This window comes from Cygnus olor, chromosome 2 (assembly GCF_009769625.2).
Source record: "Cygnus olor isolate bCygOlo1 chromosome 2, bCygOlo1.pri.v2, whole genome shotgun sequence".
NCBI lineage: Eukaryota > Metazoa > Chordata > Aves > Anseriformes > Anatidae > Cygnus > Cygnus olor.
Genome location: NC_049170.1, coordinates 36,223,339 through 36,245,712, shown reverse-complemented (window position 1 = coordinate 36,245,712; position 22,374 = coordinate 36,223,339). Strand labels below are relative to the sequence as shown.

Below are 22,374 nucleotides of genomic sequence, written 5' to 3'. Positions count from 1 at the left end.
ATAATAATAATGATTTTAACTCTGTTGTTGTTATTGTTAAGTCCTTTTTGTAATTCAGAAGGGAAACCATGCAGTTTAGAATATAATTTGGCAAAGTACTCTTCAGTACGGCAAGAATACATGAACTGCCTCCAAAAGAAGAAAATCACATGCCCAAACCCAAAGTTGTCCATCTCTGCTGAATGTTATGAACACGTACCGGTAATCTTTTAACCCAGGCTATTGAGAACATATGGCATTTGTTGCTGTATCAAGGTACTATCAGGTTCCTACCCTATTATCATCTCTTGTTGGTTGTATTTCTACCTCATAGTTCAGAGGAATATGTCAAAATAGCATTGACAAAGTGCCTAGACCATAGGATCAACTTTCTCTCCTATTGGATATAAATCACAATAAATACAGAAAAAAATAGGAATGCTCTAAAAAGAAAACCTGATACATATGTAAATGACTGCCCAAGGAAATGTTATGACAGATCAAAGAGCAACAAAGTTACTGTTTGCTTTAAGAGATAAGCATAGAAAGGTAGTAAAAAGGGTGATTAATCAAGTATTAATATACCATCACATTTCATGAAAACTATAAAGTAGCACAACTTTTTTATTTCTACTGGCCACTTTGTTATGCCATTTTTGTCTCTTAACACAAAAACCTACCACAATAAATATTTTTAGAAAATCAGTGACACTTTGGATTGAATGTCAGAACTTCTTATCAAAGGTAGCATCATGCAAACCCAGCTAATCTTTCTCTATCTAGTAAGGAAACAGTGAATGACGGTATCATGGAGTTTTATTTTTTTAATTTTATTTTAAAGAAAAGTATTATCTCAGTTATTTGAGGCATCTTTCCAAAGAAGACAAACCAGAAGAGAATCGAATCGCTCTAATTGGCGGACATCGTAATTCTCGAAACACTCTGAATTCCGGTAATTCTATTCCCTACTATTTTAAAAACAGGACATACTGTTCACTACTCATTTCTGTATCCCTCATATCCTGTTGTGCAGAGATGATTCCATGCCAGAAAAATTGTATTACAGTATGCATGTGGTCAATAACACATCCAGCTGTTGCCCTACACTTCACAATTGATCTGTAGATATGGAAGTAATTCTTATCTAGAATATTAATCTCTGACAAAACCAGGACTTTGAAACTGCTCACACAAGTTGTGCTGGCATTTGTAGTCAAAGTTCAAAGCAAACTAACCCAGAGGACTACACAAAAGCCCGTCTATGTTGCCTTGCTACAACACAGCAACCAAGCTATTTGTTAGCTGTCTATTCAACCCACTGCTGATTTTACAGAGGTTTTGAGCACAGACAAGCTAAATTTGAGGTGCACTATAAATCAGTGAACTGCAGAGAGAGAAATTAAGGTGCACGTAAGCGCATGCATTGTACCAATACATAAACAGGAGCTGAGGTGTGGCCTCCTAAATAATGAGTACCCTTTCAGAGCAAGTCTGTGCTTACTGTGTTCAAATAATCTGTCAAGATCTTCACAATCCTTTTTTTTTTTTTTTTTTTTTTAATATATATATACGTTAAGATACCAGAAAGCCAGATCACTGTTTTTAAATTGTGGATATTAAAAACGTATACATTAAGAACAAATTTCCTTTTCTTCTCTAGGGGTACGTTGAGACAGTCAATACCAGACTATGTCTACAATTAAAGTCAACACCCTAGAAGAACAGCAATGAAGATGACTTAAGATAACAATGGGAACTGAGAGGTTTGAGGGACTAGGTAACTAATGAGAAAGCAAAACTGAAACCATTATCTTTAAACATGTAAGATTCCCAGCTGATATCACAGACCTTTCCAGTGTGCCGACCTCAGCAAAATTAAATCTTCAGAAACCTAGATGCTATTATGATGCACACCACAAACACATACATCGGTAACTCTACTCTCTTAGAGTAGTATCGTATCACATCCCAAACATGACTTCATCGTGCCTTTGAGATGCACAGTAAACATGCATCTATTGTATACTGAACATCTGCGGGTCCTACTTGCCCACACATGCCCTAAACAGAGGCATAAGCAATTCTTCCTAAAAGCCAAACACTTTTTTTCAAACACTTCTGCAAGTCTGGACATTATGTATTAATAATGAAAAAAATATCATGTGGCCACATGATTATTTCACTTTATTGCAAAATAAAGTCACAAACTGTAGACTTCCCCATCCGGAGGTTAGGGCCACCTACCAGCCAATTTTTGCAAACAGATGCAGTATACATAATAATTGGTTTTCCTCATTTCAAAGGTTTAGATTTAGATTACCCTAGGAGCCTTTCCAGATTTTAATTAATCAAAAGAGAAGGAGAGGAGATGATGATGGGGGCACTGGGCTTAGATCATTCTGGGAAGAGAGATCTCTTATCAACTCTTTCAGGAACAAACCTTCTTCCCTCTGACTCCACACTAGGAACTCAGGTTCTTCTGCACAGAAACATCCAATAGAGGGAAAGCAGATTTCTAATCATAGCTCCCACAAAATATCCCAAAGAGGGATTCAGGGTAAGAAAGTACATGCTGAGCACTAAACCAGTACTTAGCTGTAAAACTTTTTTGTCTCCCCTTTAGTAACAAGCAGCGATAAAACTGATGGAGAACTTTTGGTGCTTGGTAGCAGATGGTCCTCCAAAATACCACAAAAGCATAAAAGAAATAGCAGCAACGAACAACAACAGATTGGGAGAATCAATTAAAAACTGTTTTTAAGCATCCTGTAGGGAACAAGGAAGAAAAAGAAGGATATATACAGAAAGAATAAAAAGGCTGTATACTCAGAACTTTTACTCAAATGACAAAGATAAGGGTAACATCACCTTCACAACAGTACTTCTTCCAAAAAAAAAATTGCCAGAAGTACAGTCCCATGTTTATGACCTTTACATACACCTAGTTTATAAGGAAACTGGTACAGCAGGATAGTTCAGTTATACAATAATTGGTGCATATACAACATCATCCTTTTAATTTATGAACACTGGGCTTCCATTAACAATAGAAGACAATTTTCTTGGGAACAGTTTCATATCCACCAAGAAATGCCTTCTGTTCAACATTACAAAATTTGAGCATTTAGCAATTTAAATTACACCAGCAACAACAGAAAAATCACATTTTATCTACAGCATATACAGAGAATTGATGGAATCTGTTAAGTTTCAGGAGAACTTTGGGGATTTATTCAGCTCTTTGTAATAATGTTGTACAAATATTGCACAAATCCCTAGCTCAGGTCTGACATTCTAGACCTATTCTACCTCCCAACGAGACTTTTTGATGCCTCTGATTGCGAACAGCAAGGAAGTGCATTATCTTGCTCTTGCTCCTTATTTTAAGCTGCTTTGTAAAATAACCTTAAGAGGGTATCTGTAAATAAACTACTGCAACATGAAGCAACCAGCTGTGGTACCTTTCACTGAAGTCATTTTCATATCACAGTTCTAAACAGAAGCCATAGTCAGTGATGAAAATGAAACACCGAAAACTGGTAACATTTGGAGAGGGGGTTAAAAACAAAAACTGAAAATAACACATGCCAGGTGGAAAAGACTGAGATAACAAAGTGAAAAAAAATCTATAAACAAGTAAATAACCACAGTAAGCAACACAGGAGGAAAAAAAACAACAACAACAACACCTATAAGTAATTTCTGGCTCCTACCAAGCATTCCATTTTTAATATCTCTTTTTCACATACGCTGCACAACACTATGGCAAAATTAAATCCTATAATAATCACACATACAATAAAAACAGGCTACTCGACATGTGGTGCACACTACAGAAACATTTAAAAAACTCACAAGCTAGAGTTTAGGAGTCAGTATACGAAATCATTTTTTGCTTCTGGGAACTACTAGCTTAATTTCCCTTTAAAAAGGAAACAAACTGACAAACCAAACCCTTAAAAGTTGCTGTTCAGAGAATTTTGAAAAGATTTGAAAAATGAACTTAGATTGGAATTCCACATAAAGCAGCCGTGCCAATTAATTAGGCCTAGCCCCCGTCCTTCCTAATCTACTTGTTCCCATCACAGTGATGCCAACAGAGCTGCCCACTGCATATGGTGAGGAACCAATAGCAGCTGGGAAACGAGGTGGAAAAAGCTGGGGAAGGAGGGATGGCACTTTCCTGTCAGATCACTTCCCTGATCCATTTCACTGTGCAGCTGCAAAAACAGCTAAGACTAGCAAAACAAGCAGAATGGTATAAGAATACAAATAAAAGTCTACTGAAGACGTCATTGCCACTGAAGAAATGGACTTGCAATCTAAATGAAAACCATCATTTAAAAGGTTCCTATGAATTCATAGGAACCTTTTAAGTGATGGTTTTCGTTTCATTGTTCAGTTCAGTAAAAAAATTCTTACTTAACCAGTTGAGCAAACACAGGACAAGGGCTTTAACTGTAAACAATATAGTTGTCTACAGTTAAAGCCATTGCCCCCTAAAATGGGAAGTCCACATTAGAACCACCACCAACAAAACGTTCACAGGAAAAAATCTTAGTTTCTACTTTGTTTTCTGTACTAATCCGATATATATTCATAGGCAAGGATACAGATGGACAGGCGGCTTCATTTAATGCACTGTACTGTAACTATAGTAAGATGGTATATTTGTAACACTTAGTGAATATGACACAATCACAAACAGAAAACAACTTTCTTCCTTTTCCCTATTTCATAATGCTTCTTTCCCTTGTGTTGATGAGAATGAGGTGAACTGGAAACTCAGCTGGGGAATTCCATTAAAAATAATCCAAAACGTTGGTCTTAACCTCAATCAATTTCCTAATTTGGTCCATCACACAAGAGCTTGCTTCAAGCAAAGAACAGGAAACACAAGAAATAAACCACTCTGAGTAAAAAGAAATGGAAAGCATTTCTTTCAGCAGCACTGCTACCTCATGTCATCTCAAAGCCTTACTCAACTGCCAAAGCCATATTACCTGCCATTACCAAAGCAGAAAAAAAAAACTCATACCTCAACAGGTTATGCCATCACATACATGATAAAATCAAGGGTATCTGTAGTTTGTACACGGCATTTCATGCAGTCACTGAAAAACTGTTTCATATTTTTTTTTACTTTACTTTTTTAATCAGTATTTTTAGGGTCCTAATCGCCTGTCTCACTTAGACTAACACACAGAGCCACAACATTAATTCCTCAACATACATTTAAATAATTTCATAATGCTTGTGTAACATGAAGAGCACTCTCCTTAAAGTTCTGATAACGTTTCTTGTTTGTTTCATTAATGCTGTTAACTGAACACCAAGCGTGCTGAGTCACACTCCTATTTGTCAAAACTTACCAGAAAATCAAAACACATGTACATATTTTTAAACACTTCTCACTAGAGGAATCTGCCTGCTTGTAGTTACTGCCTCCTTCACATAATTTAGTGACTGCAGTCAAAAAATTATATTCTTCAGCTATCAGTGGACAGTTCTAAGGGACAGGTCCTTCAATAACAAAACAGTCTGTTACATTTAGCCCTTCTCCACCGAAGTATCACTTCTTTAAAGCCCCTAAAAAAGCTTCTATTTACTATTCAAATAAGGCATACGAGCATCATCTACTAGGAGCTATATCGACAAAGAAATGTAAATCGACATCTTAAATAGGAGCAGATGTAAGAATTAATCAATTTCTAATCCCTCGAGACTATCTTTAAAAGTAACTCCAAATAAGTCACTGATGTGAGGCAACTGATACAGCCTCTCTTCTCCTTTATTCAAGGGTTTGTTTTGAACAGTTTTTGTGATCTATACCGTTCATCCTGCTCTAGCAACATAAACGAGTCAGGGGCCTGGGTCACACCAACTTCAGCTTAGCTTTGTTCTTTCCACACACACTTCACACTTACTCTGGCTCACACTTTTCATATAGTCATGCTCACAGTGTCATTCTATGACCACACATTTCTTCCCATATCATCTCTATTTAATTCTGCACCACACCACTTCATGAGAGCTTCCCTTTACTCCAGCACACACGTACTATACTCATTCCTCTAGTTTTGGTGTCCGGTCTAATCTTTATTAAAAAACTCAGACTCTAATTGCAGCTACTTACACATCACTTAAGTGATGTTCCACTTGAGTTTATGAGAGTGTTTTTATTGCTGGGTTTTTCCTTTTTTAGCTGATAAGAGAAGACAGTGAACGTGTGAGAAATGTGAATAGAACAAACTTTACTTACCTTGAAAATACCAACCCAGTCTTTCTGATGAGGATGGATAAACTGGGTCAGAGTGTAGTGACATTCAAGGTGTGCATTTGGAAGATAGCTTTTCGCCACATTTTGAAAAATCACATGTGCAAAATTGGAAGTCTGTAAAGCATTAGCTGAAGATGGAACTTCTTGAAAGGATGACATGACTGATCTGCAACAAAAATCATATAAGTTGTTACTTCAATATAGTGGAAGAAATCAGTTAGAAAGGAATCTATTTGAAATATACCAGACCAAGACAAACAAACAATTCATTCCTCTGTTCTGAAAACAGACAGCTATAGACCAAGCCCACCAAAATACATTGCCTCAGCTACACTCCAAAACAATCACTTCTCAGAATGAAAGGGCAGGCACTTTAGCAATGACACCAAGATGGAGAGAGCATCACTTAGCGAGATGTCCCTAGTATTATATCACAGATAGAATATCAGAAAGTGGGAAATAAAAGTGGTGGGAAAATGAAGCAGGGTTTTGACTTAATGAAATGTCCTTAAAGGTTCTAGATGCTTCAGGGAAGGAGAAACAAAGTTCTGTAGTTGCCCTTAACTTCAAACACTTCTCAGAATCTGTTATGCTCAGTACTTTTGACAGCATTTTCATAAATGAAATTCTTGTTCCCCTCTCAGTGAAAATAACAAAGCTCCACTTTAAGACATTTTCACAAACAAGAAAGTTTAGTTAAAAAGCCTTTTTTTTTTTCCCTCTTCTTCAAAAGATTCTAATCTCTCTTTAGCAGTCTGTGGGCATCTTTTATTGTTCCCACTGTAACCCACATGCCCGCAGTCCTGCATGTTTACCATAAACAATGGACTTCATTGACAGTGAGAACATTTATGTCTGCATGCAGTTTGACGGATTAACACCAATTCAGTAGGATTGTGAAAGCATTTAAGCACCCTTCCTATTCATCACCTCATTCAGGATACATTGCGCTAAAAATTACAGCATTGCCAGATGCTTCACAAGCACACCAAAAACGTTCATTTCTCAGATTGAGCAATATCTGTCAAAAAGATAGGCAACTGATAAGTTTCAGGTGTCTGATTTAAATCTACAACCACAAGTTTGTCGAAATATTTTATATTAGTTGGATTGGGGCCTTGGATATCTAGCACATTTCTGGAAAGAAGAGACATCCTATTCTTGCCATCGCTATTAAAAGTTATTTTATACTGACCAAGCAAACACACTCATTGAATGAGGTAACTGCCAAGCAAGTGACATAATACACCAGTTTTATTAAGATATATGTGGAAACCAATCCCAAAAAGGGATGGGCCACTGCAAGTCTCACGAAGTTCAAAGATTAAAGGCTGTCTGCATATTTCCCACAGCCTTTTAAAAGTTGTTTTCAACAGTCAGGAAATAAGTAGCAAAGAACTCATGCTCTCAGAAATAAAGTGCACTCTGAATTGAACAGGTATTTGTCACTCAGAACCAGCTTATTACTGTCCAAATTAGAGTGACACAAAGTACAAGTCAGCAGCCATGACATTTTGATATACTAGATGTTAAATAAAAAGCACTTTTGTGCCCTGAATGACACAGCTATAAAGATTAAATGTCTAACTTCTTGTCTTCGTTCCTTTTATATCTGTTAATTTTCACAAAAACTTACACAAAAAATAAGGTAAATATCAAAAGACATTTTAGAAGCAATAAGTTACACACAAATCCCACCTGTTATAGAACTTCTGAGTACAGAAGTGAAGGAAATTTTACAGCATAGTAAAACCCTGAAAACTCCCACAGTTTTCAAAACAGAAGATTACATGTGAGACACCTCACAAACCTATTCCAAACTAATAAATAGCAAGAAGCCACAGCTTCTACAACTCTAAAAGAAATAGAACAGCCTGAAGTTTTTTTCCTCAGGTATAACAAATTCCTTCACTTTAGTAACGGAGCAGTATCTGATGACATGTAACATTGACACGAACAGACTGCACCAGTTTTCCTCACTCGAAAGCACAAAAAAGTAAAACATTAGAAACGAAAACAAGGGGATTAAACTTTTTAAACAGATCTATAAAAAATTATAAATTTATTATGAGTACGTATTACAAAGAAGCAGGCAATAAATAAATAATTTTTTGCGCAGTGGCCTCGTTTCCAGGCCCGAAGCTGAACTACTGAGAACTTTAAGCCTGGGATTACAGCTCCCCGTCAGGAAAATCCCCGGAGCTGAGGTGAGGCGATCTCCTTGCAGCTGTGGGGATGCTGGCTGCCTGCCTGCTTACCTCACGGCTGCCGGTGGGGAAACAGGGGGGGAGGAGGAGGAGGAAGAGCCACGTTAGGGCTTCATCACTGCCATGACAAGCGATTTTCTCGCGGGGGCAGGCAGACGCGCTGGCCTTTACACGCCGAGAAGGCCGGCAGGAGGAAAAGCTGGTCGGGCAGGAAAAAGCAGAGGCCGCAGCCCAGCCCTTCCCGGAGCCCCCGGCCCTGCCTGCCCGCGCCTAACCACCCCTCCTCCTCAGCCCTCGGGGATAGGGGACCCCGCTGCTGCTGCCTCCCTCTCCCCCGTTCCCTCCCTCCGAGCCCCGGCACGGCTCCCCTCTTCCTCCCCCACCCCGTGGAAGTCGCCGGGGGGGCGGCTTCCCGGTGGCGCAGCACGGCGACCCGCCACCCGGCGTCCCCCCCCAGGCCGGACGGCCGGAGGGCAGCGGCGGGGAAGGGGTCGCCGAACCGTGCCCTGCCCTCAGCCCGGCCCCGCGGCTCCCCTCACCTCGGTAGGCACGGAGGACGCCGGGGACATCAACATGGGGCCTCCGCCATCAGCGCCAAGCAGCTCCGCCCGCTCCGCGTCACTTCCAGCGCCGGCCCTGCCCGAGCCGGGGGCGGGGAAGCGGCCGCCTGAGCCTCGGGGGCAGCCTCGGGTGGGCAGGGGTGGGGAGACACGGCTGTGGGTGCAGGAGAGGCGTTGTACGGGGCTGTTGCTCTCATAAAACCCCTGCCCAAGCCCCCTTACTGCGTGTGGGTGGTTACAGCACGCCTCGTGTAATGCTCGCGTAGCACGATTCAGTCGTGTCCTCCTCCTCCGTCCCGCTCCCAAAACACTGAACGCTGGCACCTTGTGTCGGTGGTATCGGTTTCCCACTCTTTGCAGGTCTTTCCTGGGACCTGCAAGGAGTGCAACCGAGGGAAGAGTGAGGTAAGAGTGGTGGTAAATGCGTACACAGTTCTGCTTGCGTAAACTGGCAAATCCCCGTTAAAGCACATCACCTCATAAATGCGGTGATTCTGCTGGGGTTTTATCCAAAGTCGAGTCGTAGGACATTCACCAGAACAATGGGGCTGAGTAACAACCAGCAGCGATGAGTAATCGTCAGTGGCACGCTGGACATGTCCCAGTATGCTGAACTTGGACGGCTCCCGCAAATGGTCTTCAAAATCACCTTTGCCTCCTTACTGCTACCGTTTCTTCTATATTTTCATGTGTATTATCAATGAACAGGCTATGTGGAGGTATATGTTTAAGTCATAAACCTCTGACGTAAGTTGAGAAGGTCACTGGCTAGTTTATGGTCACTCCTAATGGAAATAAAACCAAGGTGGAGCATAGAAGCTCCCCTTTCAAGTAATGAAGGTTAATCGCTGTACGTGCTTCTATTTTGTGCTTCTTTTTTCAGAAACCAACCTTATGTCTTCGTGTGTACCGCAGGTTATTAGGTAACCATTTGATTTACGTACATAATAATTTCTTATACTATTCATATATTCCATTCTCCCTGGAACGGAACAAATTCCCTGCATTATATACTAATGCATTGTTTTAGAAGGCATAAGAAGTGTATGTGAAGTCCTTTTTCTCCATTAAGACCAGATGATTTTTTGTAGTGGCAAATGAAATTGTTATGATAATCTGAAAAGCAATACATTTTTCTGGGGAGGTGGAGAAAGCTATACTTTCTTATCTCTAGCTTCCATTTCTTCTCGTCACTGCCCTTTGCACCACATGGCATGATAAAGGGCTGTGTAAGAGCCACAAGATGCTGTTCTCTTGTGGGCTGGGACTTGGAAAGAACTTCAGTTTCACTGTCAGTAGCTGGGAAATATAAATGTGGATGAGACTAACAAGTAGTTTTGCTTTCACTGAACATCATTATAATGCTAGTTTATGGAATATAGTGGGAGGTTTGAAATAAAGGTGTTCTTTGGCAGCGAACAGTTTTTACAATAAGCGCCTGAAAAATAAATCCTTGGTTTCTTAATAAAAAAAATATACACAATTCTGAGTTTTTAAAGAATCTTGGGGTATTTGTGTGCTCAGTTCTCAGTTCATAAATATTTATTTAGTATAAAGAACTAGTTACGGTTTAGTCATAATTCAGTATTAAGTTATTATTTCTATTGCTAAATGTGTCTAGAAGAGGCAAAACAAACTACATATGCCAGTTGTCATATATACAAGGTAAATATTAAAGGTAAATAAGTCAAGAATAATTTCATCTTTTCTTGTACTTATATCCATAATTTTCAGGGGAAAAATTGCATTTATACCTTAACCATGTATGTCTGGAAATGTTTCTTCAATTATTCAAATTAAGAACATTTCTTACTGAAATAAAGGTATGATTTAATAAGCATTCTCATTTACGTATTTGTATCCTAAGTTTAGATAGCAGTGTTATCCCTCTAGAAGTTTTGACTGTGTCTCATGTTAAGCTTTTTCTCATGTTGTTATAGCTACTCTGAGAACTGAAGGACTTTACCCACACTGACAAAGCTATGCACCGTGACCCCAAGATCAACGTTAAGCTTATACTGATACAAAGAAAGATTTGGACAACAAAAATAGTGGTTGGAACTGGTAAAACTTGCACTTTGTCTTTCAATTAATGTTTGAGTGCTTTAATCAATCTGAATATTCTAGGCAGGGGTCGTAAGGTACTATCTCCTGAAATTCATCCACGAATTCATCCGTAAGTCCTTGGGGAAACTTGCTCTTGAGTTGAAAAACAATGTTATTTTTCTGTTTTTGCATATATTCTCTGCAAAATATTTAATATCTTAAAACACAAAGTCAGGTATCAGCATTTCTGGTGAATGCCTAGTCATGTGAGACTCTCTAACACTAATACTCTAATTCAATTAGAAAAGCTTGTTATGGTAAGATGGCAATAATCCTATCTCCTGACTTGACTTCCACCTCTCCAACCACATGGATTTCAAGGAGAATACAGGAAATTGTTTTCATTCAAGCCAGTATTTTCCAACAAATTACATGCTTGTCATGTATACCAGAATTGTACTCTAAGCATGTAGAAACATTGTTTAGCCAACATTTTTGTTTTTTTAAGGAAGAAACGATGAATGTGAAATGTCTTTCTGATGTGGTTCTCTCTATATATGTCATAGAATCAGAACAAGGTAGGTTGGAAGTGACCTCCAGAGCTGGTCTAATGAGAGCAGATTGCTCAGGGCCTTGCCCAGCCACAAATATGAATATCTCCAAGGATGGAAATTCCACCGTCACTTAGAGAACCTGCTCTGGTGCGTGACAACAGTCATTGAAAAAAAAAGTTTCTTTATATCAGGTTAGAATTCCCTCTGGTTCAGTTTTGTCTGTCGTGACTTCTCTTTTCACTGTGCTTCTCTGAAAAGAGTTTGTTTCCATCTTTTCTACACCCCCTGCTTAGTTGTAGATAGCAGTAGGGTCTCCCTGCGGCCTTCTCTTCTTAAGGCTGAAGAAAAATCAGTTCTCCGTTTTTGAGAATATATATAAAATTCCCAGAGAGTATCTCTCTCATTTTGTGAAATACATTCTACCACAGTATTTTTATTTTTTTTTTGAAATAGAAAGCTGGCAGAATCCTTTTCTTATTGTCCAAATTTCTTAAGTGTATTAATGAAGGATAAATAAGCAATGGCAATTTAGTGATTGTGGTTTAGCGAGAAATGTTAAATAAGGTAAGAATCTATGTGAAAGCAGTATCTGGATTGAGCATTACTGGATCCTGAAGTTTGAAATTCAGGCTGAGACATGACAGTATCCCTGCTTTGTAATTACACAGAGACTATCCCTGCCAAGTATGAGATCTGCACAACTCCGTCTTCAGGCATAAGACAAAAGAGGAGTAAAATCTGTAAGCCGCAGCTAACCAGGATTGCCAAAGGAAGCATGGGGCAGGTTTCAGACTCTTGGGAAACAGTCCTGCATGTTTGGAAATCATTTACTATTTCCATAACTACACAATCTTTTCAATCCTGTGAGCTCCTTTAGCGATTTATAGCCTTAAAATTAGAAATGCATCCCCGTCACATGTGTTTAACCTTAACTGCGTTTGAACTTGTGTTCAGATTCGGAGCCCAGTGTATTTTCTGTTTACTGTCTGCATTGCAGCCTGAAGCAAAGCTGCGATGAGTTTTGGATCCAGACCTGAGTTATTCCTCTGAGGCCCATCTTTGCTTTGTATGAGTGACAGAAAAACTGTGTATTTCTAGTTTTTATGACCAGAGAAAGGTACTTTTTGTCATGGATATTCGATCTATTGGCATGACATGATGATATTGATGAAGTGTGGTAAGGGAACGCTTAGGTTCTAATGACTTGATTTCATTTTGCTTCAACTCCTATTTCAACACTCCCAACTTTTAAGAGTATGGGCCATGTGAGATGTAAAATATATATATATATTGATGTCACTAATCGGAAGCTCTTTCTGGTCACGTTGTAAAGCACACTTAATCAACTTCTTTAAGATCATGTTACAGAAAGCTATTAACCATACTCTTAAAACAGTTAAATAGTTATAAATAATGTTTTATATTACAGCTGACAACACTGAGTTGCCCAGTGTTTAAGGAAATCTAATCATGGGGTACGCAGACTTTGCCTTCCAGTAAGATGGAGTGGCAGAACTTTGGAACATATTAGAAATCACATACTATTGCTAACATTTCCTATTAAGGAGAAAGTCTCTCTCTGTATATTTTGGATTTCTTTTCCAACACTTAATTGCAGGTGATGAAGAAAAGCTATTCAAAAGCTGCCAGGATTTTTAGATCTGTATGAGTGAGATTGATGAAATTTGTGGCTTTTCCCAAAAGAGCATAGGTGAGAGCAGACATGTAAATTTTGTATGTGTGTGCATGTGACAGAGAGGGGAGGGGGCAAGAGCTTACTCCTAAGGTGTGAGACTTGGCAGCATTGCGCTGTACAATGGGCACAAGAAACCGCATGTCTGTAAATGACCGCATTTGAATTGCTGTTATTTCACTGTTGGCTTACTGTATTGTTAAAGGGAAAAGGAATGTTTTTAATAAATGCAAATAACGAATTAAATGCTTGCACACACTGAGGCTTTGCTCTCTGGTGTGTAATTAATATAGCTGCATTGGAGACCCAGGTCTCGGGGAGTGTTTCATTTCTTATTTATGATGTTTGCAGAGTTGGATTTTTTTTTTTCCCCTTTAGCATACCTCTTACAGGCATACACAGAACTGCATGTACATGACCGCTGAGTAGGTGTCATTTAAATCTTAACAGATACTAAACAGGTAAATACCTTTGTTTTGTGTGCTTTGGTAGATTTACTATTTCTCCAACCCTTTTATCTTTGCTATCCTAAGGTAATAGGAAGCTCCCAAATGACCAACATTTTGTTTTCAGAGGCATGAAAACTGCCTGTGGCAGGAAACAAACAAGCAAGGAGATTTCAAAGCTCTTATACCTCAGGGCACAACACCAAATCCTGAGGGATGGATAGCAGAGAGACACTTTCCATAGCTACCCAGTGTGCTGCTTGTATCCCCTTCTGGGTCCCCCTCCAGCACTGGCTGCCATCACTGACAGAGTACAGGAGTGGCTGTGTACTCTATCTGTAAGGAGCTTGGCAGCTTTCCTGTTCTCTCATAAAGGTATATATTTTTCTCAGAGGATCTAAAGATGTCTGAGTCCTCATACTAATCGTGCTGTAACTGACCTGGGACTTGAGACAGACAGCCACTCGCACTGCTTTTCTCCATAGCCCCACGTTCACCTTGGAGAGGGGTCTAAACCTGCTGTGTTCCTATGTGTATGGAAAACATCTCAGCCAGCAGGTCTGGAGTCCAGCTTCTCTCATCCTCATGCTGCTTGAGTTCTTAAGCTGTGACATAAGGAGTTCTTACATTCTGTGGAAAAATAATAATGTTGTTACACACATTACATACAAATCAATTGCTAGAAAGCTAGGAAATGCAGCACTAAAATTAAAATTTGTCTCTAATTCATCTCCCTCATTACTTGCTATTCTATTTTGTCTAATAATGTTGTACAGAGTAGAATGTACTGGATTTGTCATGCAAGTTTGCATACAGAAGGTAATGCAGTCCTTCTATTTTATTACATCAGCACAATTTCACTTAGAAATGCAAACTGTATAGGCACATAGCCTATCATTTTTTGGAAAACTTAAATTATTTTTCTTACTTCACAAATGAATTTCCTTGTATAAGGACTATAAATAAGCAGAATACTACAGCGCTCACATTTCTACAACTTTCTAGAAGAAGAAACATATTTAGCAAGTGACCCTTGTTTTTGCTAATAAATATTTTATGTTATAAGGTAGCAAAGCGAGCAATTTTGTCCAGAGTGCAGTTGTGTGTTGCGTGTTGGAACTGGAGTCTTTCAAGCAAAAGGTACTTTACATCAACAACATGGGTGACAGTTCTTTGTTTTTTAAAAAATAAAATAATGCCATAGCCATGACATATGGCTTTAGTTCACTACATGGCAAGGATTTGTTGGTCCTGTAATAGCATTTTGTGTACAAACACCATGGTTAGGATCTGGTTTTAAAGTGCATATTTTGTGTCAGTGCAGTATTTGGTCCATATATCCACATATTCCGAATACAGCATGTTAGTGCTAAAGGGGACTTTTTCAGGCTTTGTGAAAGTGCCTGCTGAAATCTACCGCTGAGCCCTGAGTGAGCTTGTCAACAGTATCTGTCACAAATATTCCCAGAACTGCCTGTAAGTGGTGTGGCATTTCCCTGCAGCGGGGTGATCGAGGTGTATGAGTCCCTCTGAAAGGCACCGAGTGATCTTAAAAGTTTTTGGGAACTTTACTCATAATAAACAACACATTGATATATGTTTATTTTAGCATTCCCAGAATCCAGGCATTTTTTTTCACTCTCAGAAGAAATGCCAAAAGCAAATCGAGTATGCAGCTCTCTCTCCTTCCCAGACCTTTGTTGACTCGCAGTCCCCATTCTGCGGCACTTAGTCAACTGCCATGGGAGAGTTCCTTGGCTGTATGTTCTGCCTAGTCCTCTTCTGGATTCAAGCATTGTTAGCCTTAGTTGGTGCTATTATTCACAGCATTGCCAGAGCCAAATTCAGCTCATTTGTCAATGGGAATTTGCGGAAATTTTTGAGTGGGATGAATTTTTCCCCACAAAAGAGCAGATCTCATGAATCGCACCCCTGAACATCTAACATCGTCCTGGTTCGCCATTTATGTGTTGTGTCTTGATCATTTTACACTCAATATTTAACTTAGGAATCGTTTCTATCACAACTGTACTTGGCCTTTGGTATTATTAGGTAGCATGAAATATCCTCGGTGATGGTATGAAAGTTATTTCGAATAGGGCTTATGAAGAACAGCTGAGCAAGTACGACCTCCTGACCTCCAAGTGTTTGTTTACTGGGAACTATATTCCAGTTCTCTCCATTTAATCTGTCTTGGACCAGGCTGAAATTCCCTGGCTAGATTTATTGTATCTCTAGGGGCTATTACAAACACAACATTGTCACCGCTTATCTAGTAAAATGATAATGGGATTATATTCCTCTAGTGATAATGATACGGTTATGTTCATTTTTAATAGTAACAAAGCAAAGTTTGATTTCATGTTCGGTGAGGATAATGTGTTACTGGGGAAAAAACCAAACCATTCAAAAAGTATTTTCCTTTCAAGCAAATCAGTCATGGAAAATATTTCTTAGTCTGTCTTATTTGTAAATCAAAGCTTCAGTTTGTGTATATAAGCAGGCACACTGTGCCAGTTCTACAGAAATAATAATAATGAGGAAGACTCAGAAAGCTCTGGTTTCCCTAAGTCAACAACCCTGGATTTTGGAAGCTGGTCATGATGCGGTTTTTTTTTTGTTTTGTGTGTATCTTTTCCTACATTTGGTCACATATCAAAAGGCAGATGCAAGAGACCAGATTTGCATTTCAATTGTATTCAGTTATACTCGAGGAGTCCACAGTAGATTCATTTGTTATCAGCAGCGTTAATTAATATTATTAGTAGCACTATTTGTTATAATTGGTGGTATTAAGATTAATACCATAGCCAAGTTTTGTTTTAGTACCCTGTGTGTTAGGGAAAGCTCTTAAGTGTATTTCTTGACTAGATTTACTGGTTGCTTCTGGCGTAATCAACATCTCTCCGTGTAATGTGTGTTCTTATTTTATCTTCCAGCTCAGGTAACAAAAATCAAATTACTTTTTAACTTCAGTAAGTTGTACATTAACAAAAGGTTTGCCTTTTCTTACTTTAAGAAACCAAATTATTGTACCTCTCTCTCTTTTTTTTTTTTTTTTTCAGGGGGGAAGGAGGGAGAGTACTGCCACTGTAACGCTGACCTCTACAAAGTGATCCTATTGTTTTGGTGACTGACACTCTAGTGACTGCTCTGTTGGAATTCATATCACAGTCAGCACAGATGAAGCACGCGTCTTTTTTTTATGAACAAACAGCATATTCCTCCTAAAAAAGTGTTGTTGTCTGATAATTTCTTCAGCATTTTTTCACTGAAGCTGACAATTACTTGTGCTCTTACTTAAAAGTAACCCATGAAAATTACAGCTTACATTCCAAATCTCCTATTACAGGTTCCATCTAAAATTCTTTCATGAACAAGAATAGAAAATGCCCAAGAATGAAAAATAGCCTTCTTAAAGCCTTCTTCTTAATAGCCTAGAAAGCCGCCTTCTTCTTCTGTGTTGGCATGTATTATTACTTCAGTAGCTATGTTTCTATGTCACAAGTTAGCTAATTTCTCTCTTGACCTGCAGTAGGTTGTGTTCCTGGGTACTATTTTTTTTTTTAGCAAGCCAGTGATGAGGAATATCCCCATATACCTTACTCCTCTGAGGACCTTATGTTGCTTCTTCTAAATTCAGTAGCAAATTCCTAAGAATGTAAATACAACCAACATCACCTCCCATTTTGGCAAAGCCAAGGGTTTGTTCAGGAGCATGCCACACAAAGAAACTGTTTCCGAAGCACTGTGCTGTACACTTTTGTGTAGGAATGCCCAAGAACTGAGTTGTGGCCAGTATTCCTCTTTTTATGTCATAATGAGGTTAGTTCAGGATTTTATCAGAGTAATGTGAATTTGATGCTTTTATACTGATATACGTATGTTAGTTGGAAAAATGTAACTATTTTTTTTTCTGCATTTTATATGCATGCCTCCTTGCTTGGGCCCCTTTTATTTGAGATCAATTTACCATGTTGCTTTTCCACATTGTTTTTCCATGTTGCCTTACCATGTTCATTTTCTTTTCCTATGTCAGTATCCCATAAGTGACAGAAAGGCATCAAGTGACTGTTTTGGAAAATTCCTACACGATTCAGTAGGTTCTGTATGTAGTGCACTACAGGTAGAGGTCAAAATAAAACGACCATGATTAATACAAATTATTTATCACATGTAGCAATATTTCTTTTAGAATTTCTTTCCTTCTTTAGCTGTTTTCACAAAAACTCTTCCATATCTGAATCAAAGTCATCCTCCTCTTTGCACTTCTGTGTCACATGAAGTGAGCATGTAAAAATAAGCCATTGTACACAAGCACTGACAGATTGTAAGACCACTAAAAAAATCTGAAACATACTTTTCAGTTAAAACACAAAAATGAAACCAACCCCAAATTGCTATGGGATACTATACAGGTAACTGTCCTTACACTCTGGTGTTTTGTTTGGTTGGTTTGGTTTTGGTTTTGGTTTTGTTTTTTTTTGTGCCAATTCTCCAAATGGATCAACCTCTCACTTGTTCATGGTACAACCTATACACAGTGACCTACGTACAGCTTCCTATAGATTTGTAAAAGATAGTAGTGACTGAAGTTACTCATAACCAGAACTACAACATGTTCTATTGAGCAAAATGCTGTTCTTAAAAGGACTTGTTCCCTGAACATTTTCCAGTGCAATTCAGTTAGATGAAGTATCTCTATTGCATTTTACTAGGGCGGGATTTTGAAGAGAACTTGAAAGAAATAATTGAGTTCTTCTGGGAAACAAGTAGTTGAATCCTTTCAGCTCTTCAAAAAACCAGTCAGAACAGTCTAGCCTAAACATCCTAAGAGTATTTATCAGAGCTAAAAAAGGGGAAAAAACAGTGTTTAACTGATCTTGGTGTCAATTAGTACAAATATGCATGCGCTGCTACCCTTCTGCAGCCTGCCCACCCTACATTCAGATGATGTCCAAATGAGATGCAACCCAATTCCAAACAACAGTAGGAATGCTTCTGACAAAACAGACAGGAATTCTTCATACCAAAAAAAGTATCAATGATCCTCCAGGGCACTACATTCCCACAGAAGCCTGGAATTTGCTGCCCTGTGTACACATACATGCAGTAGTCAGAATATTGCACATACTCAGCTCATGGTTGATTACTAGATTACATACTGCTGCAGAATATATCACACAATTCTGAAAGAAATAAATCAGTTCAAATTACACACTTTTTTTTTCCTGTAGGCAAAAATAAGCTCTTGCAGTGCTGCTTATACATTCCAGTGAGTGATCTGATGAAGTGCACACAGTGACTAGGAAATGAATGCTGCCCTGAGAATCCTAACTGTAGCATTTACAAGCGTGAAGAATGTCGTATTTTGTTGGACTCAAGGTCCCTCTAGCCCAGTAGTCTGTCTCTAGCAGTGGCCAAACAGAGAGGAAATATGTGGGGATATTTTTCTGGAATGCACTCCCACCTCCGGCTATTTGCAGCTCAGGGATTCCTGAGCAGTTTCACTGCACTTTTAGCACATTTTACAAACATGATGAAAGCTCTCCAATGCAGAGAAGTAGACACAACAAATGCAAGATGAAAGGTTAGAAGTGAGGAATAACACACTGTAAGCCGGGCTGCCAATTCATTTTGATTCAAGTCTCAAATGTGCTGTTGCATCCGCTGCAGTTTCTTTTGGCTGCACCAAGTAGTGTTAATATCACTCTGCAATGAGGGGCCCGTTTTACAGGTGTTGTATGCCCATAACTTGCTAAATTCAGTGAACATAGCGCATAGTTATCAGCCTGAGCCATAAAGCTCAATGTCCTAAAGAAGGAAATCTCCCCAGAGTGATGGAAACTTAAAAAAAAAAAATACGATCAACTGTAATTATCCCACATCAATACATCTTAAGTCAGGGGAAGGCTCTGAATGTGAATCTAGAGACTCGCATAATTTTACATTTCCCTTCAGTTTTAAGAGCTTCTTTCTAAGGCGAAAAAAATCCTTAAATACAAGAAAATGCAAATTGCCAAAAATATGCTATAAATGTTCTATATATTTTTTAAATTCTTTATATGTGTTTTGTCTTTTTATATCAGATCTTTAAAACAAACTGAGATGGTCACATTTTCAACGCTAAGTATAAAAAAGTACCTTTTACATTATTTTCTGTTTATTTGTGTTTTTTTACATGTCCCATTACTTAGTGGGCATAATGTACCAACAGGTACAATAGCAACATATCAACAGCAGCTGCTTTCTGTATTACGAGTGCTCTGCCAGTTCTCTCAACATCCATGTTACAAGTCATAAATATTATGGAGCACACCTAAGCTTTACACATCTTTATATTTCTTACAGAGTAAGAACATAAATCTTGGTCACTTAAACACAAAGGTCTTGATTTACAAAGTCACTAAGCATTTGTTGGGTATGATGTAACTAAATACACAGAAATTTTTGATGATCTAATAGACTGTGAGATGACAGCAGGGCCACTCAGTGTCAAGGTACTGTATCTTTTTCTCTGCATTTCTCGGGGTTCTAGAGAAATGAGCCTGCACCAGTCTACAAAGCAAGATAATATGGTAACTATGTATTCATAATAGTAAGGAAATGTGGCTTAATTAACATGGTAATAACGGTAATGGATATACTATGGTTATATGATAATGACAGTCAAGAAAGCCATATTTTCTTTCCCTTTGCTGTCATGGATGTGTTGTATGACACCAGGAACTTCAGCTATCTTCCTATGATCCAGAATTCAGTTCCACATTAACCAATACTGTGTAGTGCAAGATCCAAGCTTTCTGATCCATTCATTCATTCCATCTTGGCCCACCCTGTACAGAGCAAGGAGCAGTGTGCCAGTGTGAGCACTTGTTGGGGCTGGTTGTAAAATGGATGATGAGTGGAAGGATGTGGGTTAACAGCAGTTATATTGGCATACCTGAGAACTGTAATGTGAGGATAGGGATGCACAGACAGGGCAAAAACAGTTGGGATTTCTTTAAAATCCTACTCATTTTACAGCTCCAGTGCAGAAAGCTTCAAAATAACTGACTGACTAGGGAGGAAAGAGAGGAGAGCCTGCAGGATATACCGAGATTTGGGCAACAAGAACGACTTAAGACTGGTTTGGCAGCTAGCAGATCGCTTTTTATGACAACTGTACTCTTTTGATAAGGCACTGTAAGATCTACCAATGAACACTGATACATACCAGTTATATGTTTACTACTTGTCATTCTCATATATAATTTTTATGCTATACTTTTTACTGTGTTGTACGAAATGAACTCTTTATTAACAGTAGAGCAACAAGCAGACTACCAAGGCTGTCTTGAGAAAATTGTTCCTTCCTTCCATAATCAGTCAGATATTTTGAGGTCCCTTCTCACGCCTAAATCATAAGGTTGGTATTACTGCTTTTAAGATACAATACACCATTGATAGAACAAAACTTTAAAGCCAATTAAATTTTGGCAACCTTCCTACCACTGGCAAAGTCACACTTGTTAACAGTTCCCCTTTGTAGCATGTTTGCAGTGCAATCACTGATTTCTGGAAAGCTTTTTTGGCACTTCAAGATATTTTGAAATATCTAATGAATTTGTTTTTATAGACAATTTTAGACTTTACTCAGAGTAATTCAAAGCATTTTACTTTAAAAATAGTGCTTTTATGCACTCAAATGAGGTATGTATCTACATTTTAATGCAAGGGAAAAATATTCTTTAATTTGTAGAACCAAGTTATACAAATAATAATTTATTTGCATTTTAACTAGTTAACAATTTCAGAAATCATCTTATACAAATCTTTATAAACACTGTCATAGTAGATGTGAGTAAGGAGATATCACTGCTCTACTGAAAAAAATCAGAACATTCAGAACATCCTGTAGTTAATATAAGTAAAAGCTTTCACGGCTATTTACTTAAAACAAAAATATCTGAATCTTAACAACCCCTTTTTCTTCATTTTGTGTGGAAAAAATGTAATTAGGTTGGCAAAGAAGAAACACAAAATAAAATTAACTAGAAAGGCTTAATTTATAGTGAGATAAACTTTTATGAAGGGCAAAATCATTTTTAGCAAAATGAGCCAACTTTACTATAAAATAAGCCAACTTTACTATAGGCTTGCTAAAAGTTCAAACATCTCTGGAGGGCATTTCAAGGAGAGGAAAAAAATAGCAAGCTTTTAATTTGTTTTGGTCCCTTTTCCCACAAATGCTCTGCAATACTGTAGTCCTGTATCATCTAGTCCTGCAAATGGTTCCTTCTCATAGTGGCTATCTTAAAAATACTAAACTACTAATATCAGTTGTATCCATGTTCAGTACATGAGCAGGGATTATATTTCATATTTATATATCAAATTTCATATATTGTCTCTGTCTGCAAAAGCATTTTCTGTAGAAAAGCAATGTAAAAAGCATGGTAAGATAACAGTGGGCATGACTGTAGTGATAGAGTATTCTCAGGTACACTGGCAAAGTAATGTAAGGTTAAATCTACTACACTTTTAGCAACAGGACTCTTGTTTTTGCAGTTGCTCATGATTTGTTTGGAAATGATTGTGCTGTATTTTTGTTATGCTGGTATAAAGTG

The 22,374-nt window shown here is 38.3% G+C and overlaps 1 protein-coding gene and 1 long non-coding RNA gene across 8 annotated transcripts in view; one reads left to right on the top strand and one right to left on the bottom strand.

Moving 5' to 3' along the window:
- TAX1BP1 (Tax1 binding protein 1) overlaps positions 1-9,505 on the bottom strand; it is a 57,366-nt gene extending 47,861 nt beyond the window's left edge. For 4 of the 7 annotated variants that reach the window (XM_040547687.1, XM_040547692.1, XM_040547690.1 and 1 more), the window contains exons 1-2: positions 9,006-9,505; positions 6,242-6,425 (exon numbers count right to left, since the gene is read on the bottom strand). In XM_040547687.1, the coding sequence (XP_040403621.1) occupies positions 6,242-6,418 (177 nt within the window). In that variant the 5' untranslated portion in view covers positions 6,419-6,425; positions 9,006-9,505. Of the gene's footprint in view, positions 1-6,241; positions 6,426-8,517; positions 8,809-9,005 lie in introns of those variants that run through there. The other 3 variants (XM_040547691.1, XM_040547694.1, XM_040547688.1) reach the window with 2 other exon arrangements.
- On the top strand, positions 9,293-20,919 carry LOC121065140. Its single transcript, XR_005816920.1, has 4 exons — positions 9,293-9,431; positions 9,910-9,949; positions 10,967-11,090; positions 20,792-20,919. It is a non-coding gene; the product is annotated as an uncharacterized LOC121065140 (long non-coding RNA).
- The last annotated feature ends 1,455 nt before the right edge of the window (positions 20,920-22,374 follow it).